Source organism: Pezoporus flaviventris, unplaced genomic scaffold (genome assembly GCF_033815535.1).
Source record: "Pezoporus flaviventris isolate CSIRO_AGI_PZ_B2104156 unplaced genomic scaffold, CSIRO_AGI_Pfla_v1 ptg000050l, whole genome shotgun sequence".
In the NCBI taxonomy this organism is placed as follows: domain Eukaryota; kingdom Metazoa; phylum Chordata; class Aves; order Psittaciformes; family Psittacidae; genus Pezoporus; species Pezoporus flaviventris.
The window spans coordinates 505,391-532,513 of NW_026892598.1; the positions used below are offsets into that span (position 1 = coordinate 505,391).

The 27,123-nt window shown below is 40.1% G+C and overlaps 1 protein-coding gene across 6 annotated transcripts in view; it reads left to right on the plus strand.

Moving 5' to 3' along the window:
• The first annotated feature begins 504 nt into the window (after positions 1-504).
• ZNF608 (zinc finger protein 608) overlaps positions 505-27,123 on the plus strand; it is a 91,663-nt gene continuing 65,044 nt past the window's right edge. For 2 of the 6 annotated variants that reach the window (XM_061468658.1, XM_061468659.1), the window contains exons 1-2: positions 506-853; positions 3,750-4,797. In XM_061468658.1, the coding sequence (XP_061324642.1) occupies positions 3,910-4,797 (888 nt within the window). In that variant the 5' untranslated portion in view covers positions 506-853; positions 3,750-3,909. Of the gene's footprint in view, positions 854-2,593; positions 2,806-3,749; positions 4,798-27,123 lie in introns of those variants that run through there. The other 4 variants (XM_061468655.1, XM_061468657.1, XM_061468660.1 and 1 more) reach the window with 3 other exon arrangements.

Sequence of the window (27,123 nt, forward strand, 5' to 3'; positions counted from 1 at the left end):
CTACAAGCTGTTATAATATTGAATGAGGGGCATTTAAAAATTATGAGTGAGGTTCTAAATTGCCTCTGAAACCGGCACAGAAAACTCATTTATCATCGCTCCGAAAACTGCCCTGAAATTAAAACGAAATGAGGGAGTCTTCCTCCCAACGTGTGAGTCTTGGCAGAGATACTCTCCACACTGGTTTTCTGATTTTTTTGCCCCACCTTCCTCTATCTTTTTTCCTTTTTCCTAAGCCCTAAATGTTATATGAGGTAATTGAAAAGGAAACATGATTTGTATCTGGCTGCAGCGAGAGGCTGCCCGCTGCAGCTCGGCGCAGGCTGAGAGCTGGAGAGCGATGGGAGAGGGTTTTTCTTGGTGGGGGTGAGGAGAAGAGGGATTGGGGGGGGGGGGGGCGCGTAACGCCTGTGTGTACAGTGTGCGTGTGTTTCACCCTCGCCGGCAGGCAGGAGGAGCGGCGGACCAATCAGAGAGCCCAGTTTCATAAAAGCTGGCTCCTGATTGGCCGGCAGGGTAAGGGCATTGTGAACAAAGAAAAGTCCCTCTCAGGTACCGCGCTCCCCTGCCCCGGCCGCCCCGCGGCCCCTGCGCCCGCCGGCCAGCCCTCGAGGGGCCGGTGCGGGTCCTGCCTTCCCTTCTCACCAGCCCCCGCCGCCGGGTTTGCTTTAATTTCGCTTATAGAGAGAAAGGAAGGTTCACGGTTATCTGGTGCTCTCTTCTTCCAAGCACAATAAATCTGTTGGAAGATAGTAGGGTGGTTTTTTATTTTTCTTCCCTAAAATAAAAAGCGGCTGCAACAAAAACACACTCAATGTTAGAAGGAAAAGGTCAACTCGATCCAATACAGACCGTAAGTACGGTTGCGTGGTGTGTCTCTAGCACTTAGAGGGGATTTTTGTGTGGGTTTTTTTTTTTTTTTTTCTCTGCAAAGGGGAGTGCTAAAGAGTTCTGGGAGTTGAGACAACTAAGGATGTATTTTTGGCTTCTAGAAAGAAGACGAAGGAAAGAACAATCCCACAAGCAGAATGAGTTGAGGGAAATAAGAGGGCGAGAGCGCTGTAGCCACACAAATCGTACTTGACGGTGCACTTGGGGGGGCGTAAAAGCATTGTGCCTTTCTCCGGTATTAGCTATCCAGGCGGGAGCGGTTCCAGCGACACAGCTCCTGACAAGAATGCGCCCCACTCGTCCGGAGAGCGGTGGGCGCGGGCAGGGGGCCGCTGAGGGGTGGTGGTGTTGAGCATCCCGGAGCGAGAGCCCCGGGACACCGGGAGTGCGGGTGGTTTACCAGGAGCGCTCCGCCGCCGCACCCCCAGGACGCCCCTTCCCCCTCTCTCGACGGCGGGGGGAGCGTGGCAGTGCCTCCCTCCCCTCGCGGTGTTGTGCATGTGCGGGGCCGCCCCGCGCTGCCGGGACACGGCTTGTCACCCGTTCCCGTTCTTACGACAGCCAATGGATCCTGCCGGCCTCACGTGACTTTGTAACGGAACCGCCGCGCCTCGGGGGTTGGCCGCTGCTGCCGCGAGCGCCCCTCCCCCCCACACCCTTTGCCTTCACCCCTCCTCCCGCCGTCCACCGCCGGCAATTCATTACGGCTTTTAGCTTCCCATCGCCGGCTAATTAAAAATACTAAGCTAAAGCTCCGAGACAGTCTTACTTGGGGAGGGCGGGGGGCCTGGAGCAGGCTGCAAGGTTTGCCAAGACAAGGTGGGAGCGATCTATACTGGAAAAAATGTCGTCTGCTTTATCTCCTCGGACTCTAATTACCGAATTACTTACCGCGTGACTGATTAGCCCTAGCTCCCGGGGTTTTTCATTATTATTACTATTGTTGTTTATTTTCCGAGATAGCAATCTGAAACTGTCTATGCTTTTTTCCCCCTTCTTTTTATTGTTACTATTTTTCAAAGCGCTGATTGAGGCGAGTTGGGGGAACACGGGGACAGCAAACACCCCCCTCCCCACCCCTCCTCTGAAATCGTATTTATGGGAAAATATACTTCGTTAGAGAGCACGCTGACCTTCCCCCACTCCTACAAAATGTTTTGATAACCGGTTTATCAGATCAGTGATTCCCCCCTCCCGCTCCTCCTCCTCGCTCCCCCTTCGTCTCTCCCTCCCCTCGTTTCCCCTCAAGTTATTTCAAGAAATCAGATCTGTCAGGACGGGCGAAAAAAATGCCACTTCCCAACTAACAGGCAGAATCCAGCCCAGATTTTCAGTCTTTTCTTCTTTTTTTTCCTTTCCCCCTTTCACTAATTTATCCCGATGTTAGCACATTCTGTCTTGTAACACCCGGGCGCCTGTGGGTTTGTTTCATGGGATCATTACTTACTGATGAGGATGGCTCCCAGGTCCGGGGCTGAAGACGGAGTGTGAAGTTGGGGAAACAATTTTTTTTTTTTTTTTTCTTTTAAATTACTGTGGTGATTATTACCTCTCGGTGCTTATTCAGGAAAAGCAAACAAACAAAAACCTGGTCCTTGATGCTTCAGTTCTGAATGTTGCCTACCACCTGGTAAAGTTGTGAGGCTCATCATTTTTTTTTTTTCTTGGTCTTTAAACAAGGAGGGGAAAAAAACCCAACCCTAAACAAACAAACAAAAAAAAGGACTTCTGATCCGTGTGCCAAAGTAGGGGGAGATACGTTACTGACCGATTTATACTGGCTGAGATGATACTTGCGCTCTACTTCTTGATCACTTGCTCTTTAAGTAAAATGAGACACAGAGCTGTTGCTGAGACGAGTGGGAACAGCATTTTGATTTGCTGGTTTAATTAAAAAATGATAAAGGATTAAAGGTAAGCATGCATATATATGTATAAATATTTCGACAGTCGACTCTAGAAGGGAGAGATCCCTTTAAAAATCGTTTTAACTAAGCTTTGTCAAACACACACTCATTTGCGGTCACTGAGGCCACCTTGGTGCAGATCACTTAAAGTGTATGTCTTAATCAGTTTCCTGTACAGTCAGTAATACTATATTTAACAGACCTAGCAGTTGTGTGACCTAGGAGTACATTAGAACTGCTTTTAGAACTGGTACCTCGAGAATACAGTTGTTTTTTTTTTTAAGAAAATAAACATTTTTAACCTATGGAGTTTAATATTTTCAGTAAACGTTTGTGTTTGTACGTTGTTGGTGTTTAACAGCAGCTCTATTGTGGCAAAGAAAATGAGGTTTCCCACTTCCTTTAGCGCTCCCTCTCCCCCCACCCCAAGAGATTAAGTGTAAGGGGGGTAAAAGATAATACAGGAGAGTCACGAAACTTCAAGGGTCTGGTTTAAAGCCACAAAATCCATGGAATGCAGCAGAGAGTGAATCTCTATTATTTTTTTTTTTTTTTCCCCTCCCTTTTGTGCCTAGGTGGTGGTCCAACGGGTTAGATTACAACATGTGCTCCAACAGCTAGGCACCACTTCTAAGACTCTATTTCCTGAGCTTTGTGGATTTAAATACTAGAGTTTTTTTTGGGGGGGGGGCTTTTGTTTGTTTGTTTTTTTTTTTTCCTTTTTGTGCACATGACTTTTTAAGGCAGGCTGTGGGTGTTGGCATGGAAAGTAGATTAAAGATGCTCACTATAAAAGCATCACAGCCATTGCCTCCCATTTAACAAACCTGAGGGAGAAATGTGTCAATGATGAATAATTTTGACCGCCCCTACCTCGCCCCCTTTTTATTAGGCCTATTATATTCTCCTTACACTCAGACAATAAATACTCGACTTTTCTCCTCCTCACAGGGCAAGGTGGACGTGGACTGCAGGTTGTGAATGTAGACAAACCTGGGGGAGGAAGACAAAAAGAGTTGAACCTAAGAGAGCCCAGTGGAGATAAACGAATGTCCTCACCTCTCCGACAGAAAGTTCATTGGATTTTGACTCTAGAGATCTCATCTTCAGGATGTCATTGAACACTTCTACTGCAGGAAAAGGTGTGGATCCAAATGCAGTTGATACTTATGACAGTGGAGATGATTGGGAAATCGGTGTTGGGAATTTAATTATCGATTTGGACGCCGATTTGGAGAAGGACAGACAGAAACTTGAGATGAATAATTCTACTAGTACCACCAGCAGCAGCAACACCAGCTCCAAGGATTGCGGGGGTCTGGCTTCCAGTGGTGCTAATACTACCTCAGCCTTAGCTGATGGCCTAAAATTTGCTTCTGTTCAGCCATCAGCTCCCCAGGGGAATTCCTCTCACAAAGAGACTAGCAAATCAAAACTGAAAAGGAGTAAAACTTCTAAGGATGCTAATAAATCTCTGCCTTCTGCCGCCTTGTATGGGATTCCTGAGATCAGCAGTGCTGGCAAGAGGCAGGAAGTCCAAGGGCGCCCTGGAGAGGCAACTGGCATGAATTCATCACTGGGTCAAAGCACGAGCAGTAACCCAAACAGCAATAACACCACCAGCAATAGCACCACCATTGCCTCCTGTGTGAAAAACAAAGAGGAGAAGCCAGGTAAAGCTGCCCCAGGTAGCAGAGGCTCCAAGAGGGATAAGGATGGGGGAAAATCCAGGAAGGACAAGCAGCATGACCTGCAGCAGGGCCATCCCAATGGCAGTGGGGGTGGCAGCAGCCAGGCTCCCCCTGGGCATCTCTATGGCTTCGGGGCCAAGGGAGGCAGTGGTGGAAGAAGCAGCCCCTTCCAGTGCACCTCCTCTGCCATGGGGGAAGTGAGCAAAAGTACCCCGGATTCAGGACTACTGGGAAATTCTATTTTGGTAAAGAAGGAAGAGGAGGAGGAGGAGAGCCACAGGCGAATCAAGAAATTGAAAACAGAAAAGGTAGGACAAAGCTCCTCTCCACATCTGCTCTTCTGTGTGTCCCTGTGTCTCTAATAACAGTCCAACAACTCTGTGTTTGGCTCCTTTGTCCTCTTTGGTGTATTCATGATACACATATGTTCTTCCAGTTTCCCTTAAAAAAAGAAACACCGAGACCTCTTCCCTAGACAGAAGACACCATGTTCTGAGTGTACTGCTCTTCCTTACCTTCTCTCCCTGTCCTTGGACACTGGAGAATGTTTACGTTCTGGCTGTTCCTTTTGATAGCACTCACCCAGAAGAAGAGACCTGGAAATGGCCCTGACTGAGCTGTCCCTGGTTTTAGCAGAGGCTGCAGTGTTGGTACCAATGGGATGGCACATGTTTGCAGGGTGGAGATCTGTGTCTTTGGCAAGGGGTGTGCATAGTTTAGGCTCCAGGAGCAGCAAGTCCGTTATTGTGCTGACCCTTTTCCACAACACCAGTGGGCATTCATGACTGTTCCTCTCACAGAGTCTAAAGGGACCCTTCTCCCTCCTCTTGTCGGAAGCTGAGATTGTGCTTAGGGGGCAAAACAGAAGGCATTGCCAGAGACCCGGGCTCCATTGTTGCTTTCTGTTGGAGACACAGGGTGCTTATTGTACAGGGGGGTTCCTGTGGTACAACAGCAGCCCAGAGGCCCCAGAAGCTGGTGTGGAGAACAGGGAGGAAGGAGCCAGCAGACAGGCAGTGCCTCTCTTCCTCCTGGAAGGAGAGGGCTGGAAGGAGGGCAATTCACCTTGTGCTGAGATGTGTGTGTGCAAAGCAGCTTTCAGAACAGAGGGGAGCAGTTAGTCTCCTGTCTGGGGGAGCTTTCCTGTCTGAGACAGCTCTCAGGTGTGAGCTGCTCATTTATTGAGTGGTTGAAATGTATGAAAGAAACCCCATAAGTGTGTGTTTTTCTTCCTATTACGTTATGAAGGATGTTTTCTGTAAGAATAGATGGCCATGACTCTTCTTTGGGAAGGGTGGAATGAGAGTTTGGCTTTTGTTAACTGCTGGCTCAAGGAGGTTCTGGTGTCAGTGGGAATTCTGCTGTCTGTAGGGCAGAAGGTGTCTTCTGGGAGACCTTGGGGCAAGTGTTTGCCCTGAGATTACGAGTCCTATGAATTCTACAGGTTGTAAAACAAAGATAACCTGGTCTGCCTGAAAAATAAATTGTCTGTCTCCTTGCCCACTGAACGTTCTCAGAGTATTAGATTGTGACTTTATTGTCAGCTGTTGCTCTTAAATTAATTGCTTTTACAACTTCCCAGAATGAACATTCAGTGATGGAAAAACTTTTGGGTCCGTGTTAACTGTAAGTGTCTGGGAGGGCTGGAGGTCGCAGGGAAAATTTATGTCTTTCTATGACCTGTTACTGGCTTTTTTTTTTTGTATTTTGGTCATGTTGAAGGCTTTGTACTATTTAAATTTGCTGGAGGATTAGATCTGGGTGTTTATGACATCTGATACTTGCTAAAACTGGAAAATAATTTCAAGGGCTTTTGTTCAAGGCAAGGAACAAATAAAATTTCATATTGTATGCATATTGCTGCTTTTAAGATAGCATATCTAGGGATGAATTTGAATGAGCCTTGTGACCTTTTCTAAATGCAGATGAGAGTCCAGGTTGCTGTAATTCATGTGTTTATGTTTGTGCTTTTTGATTTATGAGAAGTTCTGTGCGCGGCGAAAAGGTATCCTAAAATCTCATGGTCTCTTGGTCTCTTTATTAATTTAGTACAGTAGGCATTTACTTCTGTTGCCAGTAGTCTTCAAATTGCAGTTCTCTAATCTGTTTTAACTATCTAGATAAATTGCCCTAATCCGCTCTTCACAATGGCTGTGGTTAAAGAGTCAGAGCCGTTTGATTGGATTCAGTGGCTGCCTGGAATGTGGGAGGTACTGCCCTTTTGTAACCCCCTTAGCCTTTTAATCTCTCAGCCAAATGTTCACATTGAACAATTTTGTTTAGCTGGCAATCTGAACATTTCAGGATCTCAAAGGCTGCTGTCATGGCAACAGAGATTAGAGGGTTGCGTGGTTTCTCCCGGTTTTGTGTTCTTTTAACTATGCTCACACAGGAAACTGCATGAAGAATCCCTATACACACCAGAAACCCTATGTACGATGTAAATGGGACGGCATGCGGATTGAGAATGAACATGTACGGAATACTCAGAGGCAGAGGTACGCGCTGTCTGGTGGCTCTTGCTGCAGGAGGAGGTCTGGAGCTTGCATTTCCAGCAACAGCCACTGCTGTTGGCACACACCGACTCTAACACAGACTTCACACATTAGAGTCGTGCAGTGTTGGCCATTGTCTGGCACAATAGCGTGCTTGCTTACTGTCTGAAGTAATATCCCGTAGGGTCTCACAATAATAAAGCTCGTTGCTGGCAATGGTTGCAACCTTAAGCACAGCCTGTGGCACTCTTAATAAAACTTAAGTGTATTATGTTTTGTTCTGGCTTTCTGACCCCAGATGTTTAATAATCATCAGAAAGATTTTTTATTTTTAGAAAGATTTCAGATTCATTGAGTGTTCTTGCTTTGCCTATACATTAGAATATATCTGCTGTACTTGGCACAAAGCAGCTTGTGTCTGTAGATAACAAGCCCACGTTTAAAAATCAATTTCTGGTTATCTTAACGTGAAAGACATGTCTCACGAATTTGGATGTTTCCTCTTAAATACAAATGAGTTCATGCCTGGTGATTCAAAATCTGCAGGTCTTTTATGTGGTGTGGAATACAATACTTCATTTGTTTACAATTTGTGAAAAGCTTGAAGCAGATTCCCAGGAGTTTTAGTCGCTGTTCAGCTTTCACAGTATGGTTCAGTGTCTATTTTTGGACTATTTATTCTGTTTCCTTGCTGCAGAAAGGCATGTAAAACATGATAAATTGGATCTTACGAAGCCGAATTAAATCAATGACTGTGCTCTGTTGGCTCTTTCATGCAGAAACCGCAAGCATGTTGTAAAAGTCGCCACTCCCCTAATATGTGGATAAAGTCAAAGTATGCTGTAATTCTAAAATGTCTGAGCTATATTTGTGCAGCCCATTTTGTGGTTAAGCCACCAGTGCCATGTCTGAGTAAGTAGCTTTGACAGGTAGGCTAACCACTCCTAAGAATTTTGGTGTTAAAACCTGTCTCCATTTTTCCATTTCTCCTCCATACTGTTTTTAGCACAGTTACTGACTGTCAGCATGAACTCTTCATCTGCTAATTTTTTTTGTTTGGTTGGTTTTTTTTTTTTTGTCTTTCATAGCTGTTACATTGAAAAGCATTCAGAGTATCTACAAGAATTTGTGTGTGTTGCAGGGAGACTTTGGGATTCAGTCAGAGTTTACACAGATACAGGAAAATTGTATTTGACGTGTGATAATCAGTATATGTGAAAATAATGCAGAAGATACAAAGCTATAATTAGAGGTGTCTAGTTGCAGTTTTTAAACGAATCAGTCTAGTGATACTTAAGGATTGACTTTGTCTCTTGTATTAGCTTATTGCTTCTCTCATTAAGATTGCATTTCGCATCTGAAAGTCTTCAGCAAATTAACATGTTGGCTGGTATTGTTTACTTTAGCTTTACTTTGTAATACTGTGGATTAAGGATGTTTTGCACTTCATCAGGAAACTGCATTTTACCTATTGATGTAAATCATTTGATTAATTATGTTAAATGCTTTTCATGTACTTTTCTTGCTGGCCTTGTGTGTAGTTTATTCACTGTGAAATAAAAGGGCAAGGAGGTCACTTGCTGTAATTAAAGAACAAAGTCTATTGTTGTTTGACAGCAAACTGTTTTGAAAACTACATAAGGGATTTAGCTGTTAAAAACATTGATAACAATAAGCACAGCTAAAGGTTCTTAAAGTTCTGTAGTGCTGTCTAGTAGTGTGAAGGTGCTTTTTGAGCTGGGTAAAGAGGTGTTGCCCTTTGGCCAAGGAAAGCTTTTTCGTGTGAACGTGCTGACCTCTGCTAATATGTATGATCAGGGCCGCTATTGAATTCCTGTGCAAAGCAAAATTAGCGTAGCAGAATGGAGGCTGGTCTAGAACGTTTATAAAATAGAGTAGGGAAGCTGATAACCTTACTCAAAACTACTGGAAAGATATTTCACTTTGGGCATTGGTAATTTTACGATTTTAATAACTTCATAAATAGCCAGTAAAAAGGGAAGGATTGATTGTCCAGGTGTCATGAGGTTAACCATGTTCTCCATGTTAAAGGGCTTTCCTGCAAGACTGTTTTAATTACAGCCATATAAAGACTTGTTTTTCCAAAGCAGCATTTTATAGTCCAATAAATGAAATGTATGTTAAAAGTGCTAAGCAAAATCTCCCATAACCATAGAGGTGTTCAATAACCAGATTCAAGTAACATGGAAAGTCCCATCTGTTCCTAGTTTTCAGCATAAAACCAGGAATTGAATAGCTGAGATTTGCTCATATTTTTTCCTTCTATTTTTTTTATTATTATTATCATTATTTTAAAAGTTCACTTGGCACTTTATAGACGCTTTCTGAAATGCAGTAATACAGGAGAGACTGTGAAAACACATGTTTGTACATACATCTAACCAGTTTCACTTTCATTTAAAGAGATTTCCAGAAGCTCAGTCATTGAAGAATTTATAACAGTGAATCACCTCCTGCAGGCCAACACAATAAGGGTCAGTTCTTCAAAGGTCGTACTATTTAGGTAGAACGTGAATTACTTTGTCAGGTTTTCCCTATGAGGTAAAAGGAGGCGCGGGTTGGGGGGGTCGGGTGAGGGGGAAGCGGCCTTTCAAAGGATAACTTCAGCAAGCTCTTATCAGTCACCTAATTGCTTATGATAAAACCATTGACTAAAATTTTCCATGCAGAGACTTTTCTGCTCTTCAGAGAAGTGTTCTAGAATTGTTGATAGGAGGAAAATGACTCTTTTAAAGATAACTTAAGTTCTGAACTGTTAGGCAATGAGATTCTTGGCTGCAGCCCTGGATAAAAAACCATCCGTCCTTTGTTTGAGGTCTTTTACTGAAGCTAATGACTGGTCTTGTGCCTCCCTGAGATAAATGACATTATCTCTGAGTGGTCTGACAGGAAACAGACATGTTAATGGTGAAGCCGCGGGGAGGATCTGCTGTAGCTCTGACAAAAGAGTAAAGCATGGACCCCTGGTTGTGATCATTAACACATAATGCATTCCAGCTTCTCCTACCAGGGCCTTAATAATTGGAAGTTATTTTATTGACAGCAACATAAATCACGAATCTGAAATGTGCACTTTTCTTGTATGCTAAAATATTTATCTTTTTATTTTCTTTTTTTTTTTTTTTTTCCCTTAAGATGTAAGTGGTCTCTGTAGTACTGACTTTTTGCGGGAGATTCTGTGTCCTGCTTTCTGTTAATTGGACACATCCTTTCCATGTTGTATACAGGTTCCTCTTTATTTGCTCCGTGTTATGCAGGCAATTTGCGTCTGTAAAAGTAGGCCGAAAGAGTAGAAAAAAAATCCATTTTCTCCCATCTTACATGGTACATGAGGTATTGAGCACATTTTTACAACTATCAACAGGAATGCAGTCTCAGAAATACTAACATTTTTGCTATCACGAAGTCCACCTTTACATCTCTTTTGGATAAAACACATACATTTTGGATTCTCATCACGCACCCTTGAAAAAAGTTTAGACATGTTCGCAGCTACTTTGCCAGCTTCGTGTCGCTGCCACGTGTTCTGTATTTCTCAGATACAGTAGTATTCACGTCTTGAATACGACAGCTGCATGTTTCAGATCTCTTCCATGGTTATCAAGTTGGGATTGGTGAATATAGTCAAGTTTTATAGTCTTGCCTTGCTCTGAGCTAAGATACTTCATACAGATGATCCAACAATCAGGTTATTCTCTATGTAATATGCTTAGCACTGTACCAGCTTTATCTTACACTTATATAATGCTCTAATATACGTGATGATGATGTCACTGCTTTTCCTGAAAGGCTGGAGAGACTTGCCTGACCGCAGCTGTGCTTTATTTCTTACAACTGAAATACATGAGTCCCTAGACGGGGTCACACCTGTGGATCTGTGAAGTGACCTCAGTTGAAGGGCTGGACATATTTTTGCTGAAAACCAGTGTTTGTTTTAGTGTGTTTATGTGTCAAGGGGTTATTTTTATTTCTTAGTAATAATCACAGAAAATGTATTGACATTTTTAAAAAAATTTGGTCTGTACACAGCATTCCTTGTTGGGTGAAGAACAGCAAAATAGTGTTCCATGAAAATTTCAAAATGATGATGTAAGCGCAAAAAGTAAATAGCTTTTAAAATTTAGAGAAGTTTGTTATATTTGTTTTTCCATTTCAGTCTGATGTTGGTTTTTTTTTTCTTTTTCCTTTTTTGCACCAGAGTGTTTCTGCCCAGTGGAGCTCTTTCATGGTGCAGCGTTTCACCAAAAAGAATAATAATACAAGCTATGTTTCTTTAATTTCCTTAAAAATCTCTTTAAAATAAGCTAATTTTAATAAAGGTAACAATTTTTCATAGCAGGACCTTATGAGTTTTCTTAAAATGAGATTTTAAATCACAAGATTTAAAAAAATAAAATTATTACACTCTTAAATTAAAACCACAGTTTACTTCAGGCTGTAGTAGCCTTTACTTCAGTGAGTAGCCATTTGGGCAAATACGAAGATCAGACTGACTTTTGATTATGCTGTAGCCAGAGTTTCAGTAAGACTCTATCGAATTTTCTCTTTCAATTCTGACTAAATGGTCTTGGCAACTGGAACAAAACCTTTACATTTGAATGGAAGGTTGTAAAATTATTCAGAGTGACCTGACTGACAAGCAAGTTCTTGTAGGTATTTTTTCTCCCTTTCTTTGAAAGAGCTGAGAGAAAATTCAGGGGAATGGGAATAGGTGGTTTCCTCTCATGCCTCTGTTTGCATGTACACATATGTAATATGTATGCTTACATAGAAAACTGATTAAACAACATAACTGGGAGTGTAGGGTAGGTTTCATGAAATTAAGTAGGATTGATGACTGTATATATTGGTTTTCCAGCTGCAGGCTAGCTATGGTGTTGATTAAATTTTCTTAAGTCTTAAGCCAGCACTGCAAGTAAAGAAGTTATATTTTAGTGACAGAAGTTTTTAGTATGTCTGCTTTTCCTGTAAGTTGGCAAATACTGCTAAATCTCAGAGGAATCAACATTTCTAGCATCTACCTGTAGTTGACTGAGGCTGTTCAGATCAGAGCCCTTGGGAATTAGATGCAAAGCTCGTTGTTTCAGTAATTCTGATGTGAAGACATTCTGTGTTGAATTTTATGTCCTTTATGATGAATCTTCCTGAACCATTCTGACTTGCCAGTCTTCAGAAAAAGAAGATACCGAACATTTGTTTCCCTTATCTTCTCCCACCTTCCCTCAGTGTTTGAGTCTTCCTGGTCTTGATCATATTCTTGAGCACAAACACAGCTTGGCTGAGGTTTCTGTATCCTGAGAATCTCCACCAAATAATAAGTCCTTATGTGGGTGTTTGAAGTATATGCCACTATTAGCATGTGGATGCAGTTATTACAGTCAAAAGAGCAAACTAAAATCTATTGATTGTGGTTACTGGGTGCTTTCAAAACACTGCTATTCTAGTTGTTGAATTGTCAAGTTAACCAAGAAGCAGATGGCATTATGCCACAGAAGTGTATATTTACTTAAAGGAACTTTCGAGGTTTTGATGTATTTTCTTTTCCTTACATTTCCCTGATGGCTCTTTATTGACATGAGGAGACCTGGTAGCAATTTTATTGCTTTCCTGTAACAGTTTGAAATAATAGCATGGTCTTTGGTTGGCAGTCGAATTTCTACCAGTCAGCTTGATTCTGTTTTTTACCATGTGGCGATGGAATATAAAAAGTATATGTTTGTAGTTTGCTCTCAGAAACTGGCTTTTTTGCTCATGCCTCAATTAGCAACAGAAGAGTAAAGCTTCAATTGGTCACAGTTTTGTAAACTCCTAGGGCTTTGCTTTCTTCATTCTGATAAAAGAAAGCACCATGTTTAGGCTCAATTTCCCAGGAAAGCTTGTGGCACATCTGGCATCTTTAACTAGGTGCACTAGGCAGTTTGATTTTGCACACATTTAGTAATTTGCATTAGCCACTGATTTAATTCAAGGGTTTTGTTAAGTCCACCCCCTCAAAAAAAACCACAACAAAACTCAACAAACATAAATTCACAGGACTCAGATGCCACCTTTACTGATGAATTTCAGTGCTGCTGTGCCGAATGGCTGAAAAAATACAACTGTTGCGGGAGCAGTACCATCAGTGTCCACTAGATAAGCACAGCTTTTACAGTCTTTAATGCTTACCTCAGCCACTGACAAGAGCGAAAACCGCCTTGTAATCGCCTTTCTTATAGTGCTCAGGGCCAGACCAAATTATTTTTGGATTTCCTGTCACTTCCTTGGCTGATTTCTGTGGAGGGCTTATATTAAAAGCAACAATAATGTTTGAATTGGAAGGGTTTTTTGGGTTTTCATTCTTCATAGAGAACTTTATTTGTGTGTGGTTCACCACACTACATGGATAGTGCTATCAAATCTGTGCTTTATTATAGGCTTACAGCAGTGAAGTAATGGCAGTAGTCGTTTTGGGGTTTCATATTTTTGCCAATTATTCCTTTTTGAAGGAGAGAATGAAACTAGATCCATATCTCTGTGACTAAAGATAATAGTTAGAAGCAAATACAATTAGAAATGGACCTCATTACTCAGTTGAACTTTGTTTGCTGTTAGTAGCTTTAACTGACTTAGTAAATGTTCAGGGAGTTGTTTAGTTAGCCCATGGTGACGATAAGGATTTGATATTCCAGAGTATTTCTGGATATATTGAACATACTTCACATGAAATTTTACTGGTTAATTTTTTTGCTCTGGGTTTAGTGTTAGGCAGTGTGTGTTCAATTGCAGTGGAGTTCTGGAATTTGCCGGAAAAATGCTGATACAGTTCGAGAACAATGAAGGTAGTTTTCCACACCCAGTGTTACTAAAAATCTAAATTAATGTTCTTACCCACTTCAGCCAGTAGTAAGATGCAGTGTCATGTACTAGTGTTACTAGTTGCTTTTTAAACATAGGTTTGTATATGTGTATGTGTGTATGTATATCAATATATATTCTCATATATATGGGAGAGGTGCATATGTGTATAGATGTGTACATATACACATGAAAAAAGAGCTGCTACTGTTTTATAAATACAGCAACTGAGTCTGGGTAATAGTCTATATTCACATTTCACGTTCAGATCTTTTAACAGTCTTTCCTGTGATGCTAAACCAGATGCCAGACATTGAAGGAGAAAGCCAGCAGCTGTTTCCATTACAGCATTGGTATATTAGCTTCTATACTTTATTTTTGTTTTTATATTCCCTTCCAATCCTTCCTAGTAACGCTTTAAAAAGGATATTTCACTCCTCTCTGTGATTTATCTGTCTGCAGGGTTCTGTGTTACTCTTAGCTTAAAAAAATGTAAAATCTCCGTGGGTTTTTTTTCTCCCTTAAAAACTTAATGCTTTGACTCTTGCTCACAGGGAGCAAGGGTTTTACAGCCCTTTCTCAAGTCAATAGTTCATTGCATTACATCTGCGTAAACCCTACTTGAGATGAGTCCAGGTTAGAAAACAGGGTCCAGTATGACCAATTTGATTGTTCTTGTAACAACTTGAGCCACTATATGATTTGTATTTTTTCTGCACGCTGCCTGAATAGTGTTTCGTTTGTTCTTACCCTTTCCTTCACCATCTCTCTCAAAATAATAGTTTCATGGCGGTATGCTGTTATTGCTGAGATGTGACTGAAAACTGCATTCAGTACAGTGAAGCACATTCATTTTCATCTAGTACCTGTTTATTGCCTTGAGCACTGTTAATCTGTCAGCTCTTCACGATGCTTTCACCTCTTTCTTCATTGCTCCAGTTTCTAGTTCGACAATGTCCCCCTGAGGCAGAATTCTAATCTGTTTCCAATTAGCTGCAAAATGTGATTCAAATTTCCACATTATGGCTGCTGTTTTACTTGCAGGCACACAACTAGAAACAAATTAATGCTCTTGAATATTTATTTTTGAGTCTTCAGATTTACGCTGGGAGGAAAAGTTGCTAACTATTTTCAGACTACTTCCAAGATTTACGTTTTTCCTCACACTGAAATATTTATTACAGGTTTAAAATGCCTCTTACTGTGTAATTTTACAAAACCAGCACGGTTGGTTATTATTGAGTATACATTGCATGTCGCTAAATTAAAAGAAATAAAAAACGACAGTACTTACAGGTGAGGTTAAATTGTGGTTGTGAATGCTGTGCCAATTCACTATTTGAGGCACAAAACCCTTTCCCTCATCTCCCCTTCCCCCACCCCTCTGCCTCCCCCTTCCCTTTCCCCTCCCTGTTCTTTCTCCCTCTCTCCCTTTTGTTTCTCCCTCTCTCCCATTTCTTTCTCCTTCACTCGCTTTTCTTTCTCCTTCTCTCCCTTTTCTTTCTTCTTATCTCCCTTTTCCCTCTCTCTCCCCCTTTCTTTCTCTTTCTCTCTCTCTCTCTTCTCCATGATCCCTCTCTCCCGTTTGCGCTCCCTTGCTTGCTTTTCTCGCTTGCTTGCTCAATCCTGCTTACCTTTAAGTAGTTTTGGAGAACGAACATTCTTACCTGCCAGCAGCCTGCCTGCCACCTGTAATCTGCACCTCCAGAAGTTGTCATTTGGTTGGAGGGAGGGAGACAGAGACTTGCTTGGTCTTTGGTGAGTCTTAATAGGTACAGTTAATTAAAACCTGTTTGTATGTGTTCCTTTGTATGTGTCTATACTAGTACGTACATGCATATACATGAGTACCTGGGTATACCTTTAAAATATTTTATATAAATTTGAATTTTCAGATTTTTCCTGCAGTGTTCATATTCCTACAATCAGTTGCAATAGGAATATGGCCTTTATTCTTGTATTGATTGGGGAAGAAGTGAAGTTTTGAGTGGAGAGTGTAGAAATCTAGACTGAAACACCCTGGAAAGGACTTGAATCTAAATGCAAGTGGGAGTCTGAACTTCAGACCTTGTTCAGGCAAAACTGGTGTCAGAGGGACCGTGACAATTCTGCTCTATTGGCTGTCCACCTCAATGCCTTATGTCTGTAGTTGCCTGTATGAAGAAACAGTGTGTTTAATCCAAGTATACCAGTAACTAAATTTATAGGTGCAAATCCTTAGTGGAGCTTAGCACTCTGTAGCTTGGCAGATTGATGTCAGCAACCGTAATAGACTTTAAACAGGCTTGCAAAATTTCATTGAAAGTATATTGCTGAAGTTGATATTGCTAAGTACCTGTCATTTCTAAATGAGATTTACAACTGTAAATTTAGCTTTTCATTTACAATAATTCACTTATTTATAGTCGCATTTAAAAAATATTTCGTTATGTTTACCATCCCACATTGAAGTGGTGGCCTGCTAGCCCTGTGTTGTATGTATAAACATCTGAATGAAGGCAAACACACATAGGCTGTGTTTTGGTTCATAATCCCTGAGAACTTATTTTTCACCAAGAACAAAATTGGAAAAACTGAGGTAAGGGAAAATTACCTTTGTGTTACTTTGTTTTCTCTTGGGTTGTGAGGTACTCTTAACTGCAGAGATGAGAAGCCTAATGTGTTATTTCTTTCTCTGAAGGTTTTGCTTAGCCTGGTAGGCTTCTGTGATTCGTAACATTGTTCTACAAGGGAACAATATATGCAAACATTGTGAAATGCTTCAGCAGCATGTCTTTTTCTTTTTTCCTCATACAACATCAAAGTCTTTGAGGTTCATCTCTGTAGCCATGATAAATTGCAGTTCTGTGATTGTCAGTTATTGAGAAAAAAGTACAAGGACAAAATAGAAGTGGAAAATAAAAAAGTATGCATTTGTAGTTTACAATAACTGGCTTACAGACATCCAGAGTTTTTAACCAGGCCAGTACATAAAAAACAGCCCCACACATTAACACGTATGTGCATACACACACACGACCACACATTATTAATTTATCTGGCAAAAGCCACAGTGCATCAGAGAAGCATTAAATGCTTTTGTTTATAGCTTATAGTTCTATAACCTCTGAATGAGCTTATTGCCTTTTAACCAGCACTGAATAATAGAAGAACCTATGAGCCTCCACATTGAACAGCAGCCAAGAAGCCAAAGAAAGAAGGGAAAAAAAAAAAAAAAACAGGCTGAATGGTTTAATTGTACAGCAAATCATTTGTTTACAGATTAAGACCTATTTGGTAGCCAGATAGGAGACAAGGAGACGAAAGTGAGTGCTAAGGTACAGGAAGTGAGCTTTATATTTTGTGACAAAGTCCTGCTATTTTTGCCTCCTCCTGAAGCAGAGAAGGCAAGGAAAAAATGAGTTGTTTAACAGCAAAGCAAGACTGCTGAGCAAAATGCACATATTAAGTAGGAACAAAAGGGTGGGAGAAGGGAAGTGGTGGTGCGCTTTACATGCCGACAGGAATGTGAAAACTGGAGTTGCTTCCAGCCAAGGGGCACCAGTTGGTGGTGAGAAGAGCTGCCTTGTTTTGTTTTCTGTCTGAATGGGGTTGGGGAGAAATGCCTCTGTTAATGTGAGCAAACATAATAAATTTTCTTGAACCTTTCTCCCTGACACTCAGTTTTGCTTGCTCACGAGACCTTCCCTTCCCCCTTTCTTTTTCCTCTCTCTCCTTTATAAGGGCAAGTTTTTTAAACTGGCCTTTGTTTCAGTATTATAATTAATCAGTTGACAGTTCAAATGGTTAAGAAGTGCTTGTGATTCCTGCTTTATAGTGGTATAATATTTTTTTTAAGACCCACTTACTGGTGGCCTGTAAATTTGAAGATATTTTCATGAGTTGGTTTAAAGATCAAAGTCAAGAAAGCATTATAGAAGAAGTGGAGTAACTGCTACAGTAAAGGTTGTTTAAGCTTCTTCATTTGAATCTCCTCTTTTTACCTTTTGAGTCTAATTTTCTGTGACTTTGTTGCTGTAGTTTCCCCAGCATAAAAATGAATTTATGAAATCTGAATAGGGAAAATGTATACTAGGAGAAGAAAATGTCATTGGAAAGAAAACATTCATACAGAACATCCGTGCTGCCAGTAGCTCAGTAAACCCTTCTTAGAATATATTATGATTGTGTGTCAGTTTGATTTGATTTGATCAGATTATGAACCTTCTGAAGAATTATGTTTGGCCAATGTAAAACTGGCTATAGATAGCCTGTTTTCCACCTTCAGCGGCTGTAGTAACTTTGCATGAAAGAGGTAGTTGGGCAAGTTGTGTCAGGTCATCTGAAGTCAGTATAAAAGACACTTTTAGTTTGATCCCCTTTAAATTATAATAAAACGGATATTTTGGTTTTTATCTCTTTGACTAGTAGCAAGATTATGTAAAGAAAAATCAAAATATGCAGGAAAAAAAAAAACCAAGAACTTGGCAGTTGTTTATAGTTCAAATCTAGTACAGAAATAGGAAAGTTTTTAGTATACATTATATTGTGTAGTTTCCGTAAGGGGACAGGAAAAAAGTTAATGAGCTTCAGGTGTGGCCTTTTAAGTTCTTAGCAATACCATGTGTTGTTTTTTTTTCATACTGCTTGATTAAAATTTACTGACCATATATGAAACATTACTCTCTGCTTATATAGAAACAAACATGAAAAGCTTTGCCAGTAACTTGTGCTGTTAAAAATACTTCTCTTTCAAACTGCAGTCTCCTAAGTAATAACCCTAACAATAGTATTCTTCTTAATGGAAGATTCATACTATTCATACTATGTTCCTGGTGTATTTCCTGATTCAGAAAATAGGTGATAGATAGTACATGGAAAAGTGTGTGTTCCTGTATTCACAACGAACAGGCCATTACACTTAGAGGCAGAACCTGATTGCTTTGAAATGAGTAGCAACATTAGCACTAACACCTCTGCAAGGAGAATCCCGTCTTGAAAGTTATCTAAGAATTGAGTTTTTTACATGCAGCCTAATTATATACATATTTGTGTGCGGTTATGTCCTTTTGTTTTCTCCCTGCTGTTTCCATTGGAACATTAAATCAGTCTGTTATCTGATATCTCTTTGGCAAAATGAGCATTGACATTGAATTTTAAGTGATTGAAAGCAGTGTTCTAAGTGATGCTTAGAACTTTACATCATGTTCTGGTATTGTGATTTTGTTCGCATTGAATTTAAGAACTTGTATAATGTGACTGGCATAACTACAAAATCAGTCTGTAATAGGACATTTGCAAGAGGAAATTTTAAGGCATAGCCTCTGCGTGGTAATTTTTTTTGCATCTACTTACAAGTATATCATTTTATCGTTATTACTGCTTCTAGCAGATACACGGATGGTCTTTGCACTGCAGGTTAAAAATGATAGCATTGAAATAATGCGTGAAGTTTCATAAATTCTCAAGACAACATTATTCTTTTCTTGTGGGTATGAAAGGTTTACTTACCTACAGGCAAATTCACTCCAGGCTGTCTTCCATTTTTGATCAATGTAGTGAAGTATGTAATAGAAAATTAAGGGTTTTCTTTCTCAGTAGTACTGTACCCAAATTCTTCATAGATTTAATTAATTTATCTGTCTCCTTGGAAGAGTAAAAAACGGTAATTAAGCAATGTGGTCCTGAATGTAAGTCTCAGTAAATTCAAAAGGAGATATGCATTCTAAACCAACAACTGAAGACCAAGAAGATAAATAATCTCAAGACACTTTTTAAGTTTAATACAGCCTTAGTTTGATTTTTGTTGTTGTTTTAGTACCAGAAACTAAAGGATTGGTGAAATTCTGAGAAAAAGGAAGTTGCTGAAATGATTTTAACTCAAGATAATAATAGTTCTGGATAATTTTTATGGTAGTATAAAAGCTCCTCTTTCCTGTAATCCATACGAATACAGTATTACGTTCAGAACTGAGTGAGCGGTGTGCTTAACCTGTACAAACAAGTTTTCAGTATTTTGCAGAAGATAAACCTTTAAATACAGAGGTCTGAGTACATTTTTCTCTGTCCTGTTTGGCCTGCATTGTGTGGCCCATGGGTATTTTTGATCTGATCTTGCCCGTTACACAAAGGAGTCACTGTATTTACTTACTTATGTGAATAAAACCCAGCCTCATGGATGAAGAATGTGTCGCCTTTGGTGTTAATTCTTATACTTTCAGTATTTTCAGAGTTTTGACTTGGAGAAGGTTATATGATCTGGAAACTGAAAGTCAGTATACCAGGTTTTCCAGGTAATTAGGCTGATTTGTTTTAGTCATTACTAAATTTGGAAGGTATTCACTGAGAGACCAGACTATGAGCAGGAAAGACATATTAGTCATTTTGAGATTGACTCTCCTTGAAAGCTTCATGTAAAAAACTAGTAGCCCACTTTAGAGTTGAATTACTGCATTCATTGATTTGGGGTATGAGAGCAAAGCATCATTGCAGGTCCTTTGAGTAAGGAAATGTAATTTCTTTGGTTTAAGTCAGGCTGCACTTAGTCCTCTACCTGTAAGACTTAACTCCTTGTATATCACTATAGAAATTTTTCAATATCTTTATGGGTTTTCTGGTGTGGAAGTGGGCTATAGTATATCTTGTTTTCTTGATTTCTGACACAAATGGTCACATTTTTTTCAGTTCTCTCACAACAGGTTTTGCACAGCAGCAAAAGACTGCAACTGTCTTGGCTGTACTGCATGTAGCTTTTGCATCTGGATGTGCAGTGAAGTTGTAGCTGTGAAACTGGTGTGAATGGAAGAGTGCAAGGAGAAAACTCTGTAGCTGACTGCCAGAGCATGCTTCAGCCTGCAGGTATTGGTGGAACACTTCTGTTAGGCTTCTGAAAGTGTAACTTGAGCTGCAGTCCCATGTGAGGTTATAATGATGTCTTCCCAGAATACTACCAGTACTCATCGCTGATGAGTGCTTTCTTACTTTCTACAAGGTGGGTGATTCCTCAGCTGCCTTCTGTCAAATAAAATAGAAAGTCCAGATGATCACAGTGATGTTCTCCTTCTACCCACGTCCAGTGTGGCTGGGGTGAAAGGTGGGGTTACATGGCCAATGTGAAGGGAAAGGCAGTGGTCTCCAGAATAGGTGAGGTGGGCTGGTGATGAGTAGCTGGGTTTGATACCCTCCTTTCAATTCAGCTCAGTTGCAGCTGCAACAAGATGTGTGATTCCAGCCTAAATATATTGATTTTACTTGGGCCTTTAAACTGACATTTGCAATCTCCTGGTTAACCAGAGGAATCTGTTCATTTATTTATTAAAAAAAATCAAGATAAATGAGCACTAAAAGTCTTTCTACTTTATTGCATCACATTGTCTGCTTTCTTCATGAAGGCCATTACTACTGCATGTGTGATTCTGTCTCCTCATTTCTTCAAGCTGTGTGATTATTCTTACTTTTATTTGTCTTTGTTCCTTAAATTTTAATATCACATTGTAGTACTCCTTTAACTTTTTCCAATTTTGTGCTGTATTTAATGTTGGTAGAAGAGGTGTAGTACAGGGAGACGCTTTGTCTCAAGACCCTCCTGTTCTTTTGACAGCTTGTGTATGTAGTCAGAGAACTCTGGTTCCCTGGCATGCTCTGTCAGTTTTCCTTGTTGTTTGTGTGGACTTATCAACCAGTTACCAGCGAGAGAGAAGTATTTCCAAATTAACAGGAAAATGTGTTGTGAAACCACGGAAATACGTAGAAGTCTCCAGGGTAAGCTGTGTATCTGAAACACTTGATGGGGATTTCCTTTTTAAAAAGCTTTCATGAATCTGAAGGAACAGAATGGTGCCTGTGGAAACCTGATTGCTGAAATCTTTGTCTCCTTTGCTGTCCTGTGTTGAAAGTCTTCGTCTAGACTTCTTTAGCAACATTTGAAACTTCTCATCTGTCTGTCTGGCACGAGGTGCTCCGGACGTAGCTAGGAAGAAAAATCACAAGAAGGACATGGTTTACAGGCATAACTGTGGGAGCCAGAACTGTGTTGCTTCATATGAATGAAGCTCACTTAAGTAAGATGAAAATTCACCCTTCAGTTCTTCAGAGGAAGCTGTCTGGGGGGAGGTTGGGCAACATCTGTCTTCTGGTCATGAAAAGGAACTTTTTAATTTGTTTTCTTTCCCTCTGTTTCCACACTTAACACCATACCCTAGGAAACATATTTTTGTGGAGCTGGCATAAGACAGGAACAGCCTTATCTTTATGGCACTCTTGAGTGCTACAGTCTTTTGTGGATCTCTCATGGGTCTATGGATTGCCCTGTATATGTGGTAAAAAATGGTAACCTATGGAGATAGGTAACATGCAATTCCTTTTGCAGGTGATGTAAGTTGATAGATTCTGTGCTTATGTGCAAATCTGTACTGTTGAAGGAGCCAGGTAGTGATATGAGTGTAGAAATGGCATGCTGTTTCCATCATTTAATGCACATTAGCCAGCCTTCTATAAGCTGTCCCATGGTGAGGAAATAAAGCGTCTCTTTGGAAAGGAAGAGGAAGCAAGAGAGTGGAAGCCCTCAGCAAGGTTAGGACACCCACTTAGCAACACTGAGTCTCTGTATTGCCCACTTGAGGTTGTGACACAGAGTGACTCAAGAATCTTGGCTGCCTTGTCCTTCCATAGCCTTATCCAGATATTGCAAGGCGCTGTGTTTAATGCTGAAGTGTAGCTTCTCAGTAACAAATATAAATTGACAAACATTTTGTATGAACTTGTTCCTCTGAGATGTGCTTTCACAGTGCAGAGAAGCTTATGGCAAGAACTAATTACTGACGGGGTTTTCTTCACTACACCAGCATTTTCATATAGATGCTTATGCTTGAAGTACCCCGGATTTCAAGATGCTTTAATCTCAGCAAGAGATGCCTAAGAAGCACAAGAGATGTGTGTTGCAGTACCAGAGGTTGAAAGTAGAACACCATCTTTCATGGTTACAGTTAAACTCTGGTTAAATTTCTGGCAGCTTAAACTGGCACTGTTGTCCTGAAAACAGGATCCGCAGAGACAAGACATTTGTTTATTCCAAGTTTGCACAGAAAAGGTGGTGGTGTCCCACAAAGCTAGCAAACCACCCCATACAAAATTAATGAATTTATATGGTTCAGGTTAGTAACTGCCTATAGCCCTCCCACCATTTAGCAATTGGTCAGCAAATTTACATGTGGCTACATCACCCATTTCTTACTACATGTGCTTACTACAAGGGTCTTTTAATCTGGGCAGGAGACTTTTTGACCTGTGGGCGTGATTTTTAATAATACAATAAGGGCATAGTGAGGATAATTCATCTAAAGGGCACCCTAATCATGTTGTGCTGACATGCCAAAGTTGTATCTTGACAATGTCTCTGTGTTTCAGGATGTATAAGTCTTTAAGGGTTGCTTTGCCTGATTAGAGATTTGTTAGTCGTGTTTCTTAATCTTCCTACGCAAGGGCAAAGCCGCCTCCCCAGCTGTCAGTGTTTATAGTCTCTTCTTTAGTCAGTGTTGTTGCCAGGTCATCCTGACCTTTTAGGAGGCCCTTGTATCAGTTCAGGCTTTTCCATAGTGACACAAGTTTGAGGTTTTTTTACTATGTACCTATATAAGTCCTAATGTCTTTACTGTATGTGTACAGCAGCACCAGCCCCATGTCTCTCTTTTGGGGCTTCCTCCTCCAAGTCTGTACATAGAGATACCATGGGAGTTGCCATGATGATAACTGATGCCATTTATAAGGCAGTGGAAGCCTAGCTTAAATGACCTGGCCTGAGAAATGTGCTTTAGGTAGCTGTAGAATGAGGCAGGTACTTAATATATGAGGAAAATGAGTACAGTAGTGACAAAAGTGTTCCAAAACTGTTTTGCTTTGACTAACCTCACTAAAGATTCAAAAAGCTGTGTTAGTAAGCCATGAATACATACTGTGTAGAGACCTATAGTTGCTTCCGTATAAATGAGCTTGAAAAAGTGTGCATAATTGGAGAAAACACGTTGCTGTGTTGGGTGTGCTGTAAATCTTGGGTATTTAGAAAGTGGAGGTTCTCTTTAGTTTGCCCACAAAATCTGTGTCTAATTTAGTGGATATTTACGTTGCCTTTGATTATCAAACAGTTTCAAAGTATGGTGAAATAATGTTTGCTCCCAAGCTGTTGTCCTTCTGAAAAGTCACTGTGTGTCAATTAATGATGTTTATAGGGTCTGCATGTTGTTCAATAAGTGAATTTCTCATGTTAATTAAAACGTGAACGTTATAATCTTAAAATACATTTATCTGACCTTTTAAAGGAATGGCTTTTGTGCTACTGTGTGCCACTGTTATAATGGATAGGAATCAAAATCTATTAATGACTACATTTTCTGTCTGATGAAATGAAGTGTGGAGATCTCTTCCCAGTGTGTCGCTGCTGTTACAAGCAAAGGTCTTGCCAATATTAAAATTTGAACACCTCCTCCTCAGTCATCACTGCTGAATAAACTTGGTTTTGGACTGTAACTTCACAGATTAGCAGTTCCTTATTGCCTGTATTCCTGTCCAGCACCCACGGGTAGCCTAAAATGGCTGCAGATTATGATGTATGACTGCTGTTGTGGAGCTGCAGCTGTGAATCTCAAAGAGGATGTAACCATGCAGAATCGCTCTTTTAGATGGTCATTAGGGCTGCATAAGTACAAGCCTCTTTTTCAGATAGCATTTATTCTTCACGGTTCTTCTACTAGTATGTGATGGCAATGTCATTTGCCAAGCATTGAATAACAATGAAAGTTTTATTGAAGTACAGTATTCTGAATCAGTGCTTTTTTAAGCTGTTGAAATGCTTAATTTTCGTTTGACTGCTCCTTTTCATGCAAATGTGAGTGTAGCAGAAAAAGCCAATACATCCTCTTCTGCTTTTGTGATGTATTGGACTAAGTGAAGGCTTGTGTGAGGGAAGGAAACATAGCTTAATTTGTCAGTTATCCACTGGCATTCTATCTTACCCCAGTTTTAGTTCTCTTTCTTAATTTTGCTTAGAACAAATGCAAAGATAAAAGCAGAAGGCTTTCTGTGTGATGCTAAGAAAAAAGCAAGCCAAGAAACAATCTCTTCCTTGCTCCTAAACAGAATGAAGACCGAATTCTTTTACATGAATGAAAATAGGAATTAGGTTAAGTATTTCAATGCATGGTTATTTCATTTGTCTTCCAAGGATCTCAAAGGACTTGGAGACATTACAAGTTCATTTCTGAAGGGCAGATTTTTAATGTGGCTAACATCTACAACTATGGTAAGATTTTTGAGCTGTCTAGCACCTACTTTTGCCATTATGAGAATTTGAAGGAAACCCATACACTCACTGTGCTTTGTTCATTTGAACATCTGGCTTCTTGTTTTGATTTGTGAGCTATTTTGAAAATTTGGCATCAGTTTTGCCTTTTAAGTTCTAATTAAACATAGTACACTGTCTGGCCATAAGCTTCACAATACCCAGAGGGAAGGAAGGGAGGTTGGAGGGGCACGAGTGAAGAAGCTATCCCCCATTTTATAGTCAGTGAAATTGAGATGGTGAGATCATAGACTTACTGAAAATTGCCAATATATTACCACACTGAATAGCGCCATAAAAGTGGCTTTTAGAGCCTAAGTTCAGACCACAAGAAATGTGCCTGTGATATCAACACTCCTGGGTTTTAGAACTACACAGCAAATTGCATTAGGACATGGGAGTTACCCATACTATGCCATAAGCACTAACTGCAGCTCTTTCTACATTATCATCAGACTTTTTAACATGATTTGTGAGTGTGAAGTAATATTCACTTGTTTTTGGGGGCAGAACAGCAGATACTGTGTTCTTTTCATGAAGCAGTAAACAAATACTAAAGTGCTGTGATACTAATTTTAATAAAAGAGTGGAGACTTTTCTGTATCATACCTATCAAGATCAAAGGAGCTTGTGTTTATCTGATTCCTTTGCCATTTTTTCTCTGTAGAAAAGCTGGGTTGCAATGTAAGAAATGCATGAAGCTCTTTGCCTTAACTGAAAGGCAGTTCTCTTTCTGTATCTTGGATGTTTGTGTATGCTTTTTCCAACATGTTTGTGTGTGCCTTTTCTTCTTTCTCTTTCCTCAGCACACAAGCAATGCATCTTCAGGTATCTTTGATCCAGTATTTTCTACTTGGCCATTACTCATATTGATTCTCCAGTGATAAAGGAAGCTTTGTTTTCAATGCAGTTTTAAGAGTACAGTATCAGAGCCTGTCACCTGAACATTACTGACATCAAAGAGACCTTGCAAGACCACATAATTTTGTGAAAATATGAGCTGATTTGTATTATGCATTTTGCCATTCAGATACAAAAAGCAAAACTGACTAGATAGGTTTTAGTGCCGAAAAGGAGTAAAATTCCAGAAGCAAAAAATTACAAGAAAATTTTTCTTCCTTTTTCAGTAACCTAAAGTGGTAAAAATAATAACACAAGCAAAGTAGCTTCATTTTTAGTGTCATCATCCCCTTAGTGTAGTTTATTATTGATACCATTCTCTACATTTTTAGGTGGAGTAGCTTACTCAGATTCAAAAAATGAGTGTGCCATTAACTTCCGTGTCTGAGAGTAGTGTTTTGAACTACTTTGTTTGCAAATAGACTTCAAACTAAAATATTGTTACTTACTGAAAACTGTTGTAAACCAATGAGCTTTTCATGTTTTATTGTAGTACAGTATTTGTTTTAGTCCAATAAGAAGGAAAGGAAAGGTAGCAGAGGTGTAATAAACACTGGTGTCATTTGCGCAGCACAGTACATTATAGAACTATAAAATTGCGTGATTAGCTAATTCATTAACACTGTCTTAAGGCAAATAAGTGTTTAGAGCCTGACACAGTGCTGAAAATTTTTCTAATGGTGAATTTAAAAAGTAACAGGTGATGCTTGGAAAAAAGATTCTGCTGCTGTTGCATCATCAGGAGCTCTTTATTAGGGATATCATCCAATTATTATATTCTAATACATTCCCTGTTTCACAGCATCATTTAGACAATTCCTTGAGAGCTATGCCATGTAGAACCTGAGCATTTGTACAAGATCACCACTGAAAAAAAGTTAATAGATTTAAGCCCTGCTCTCGGCTTGATGAAAACGTTCTTTTTCATGTGTTCTTTTGTCCTGCTTTTATTGGCAGTGAGTTAGGAGACCCAGTGAGAGCCAGTCTAAGAGTCATAAGACTCGGTTAAAGTTTCCACTTCTCCAATAGCATCCCACTTATCCAGGTGCTGTGTCACTTATTTATGCTCTTAA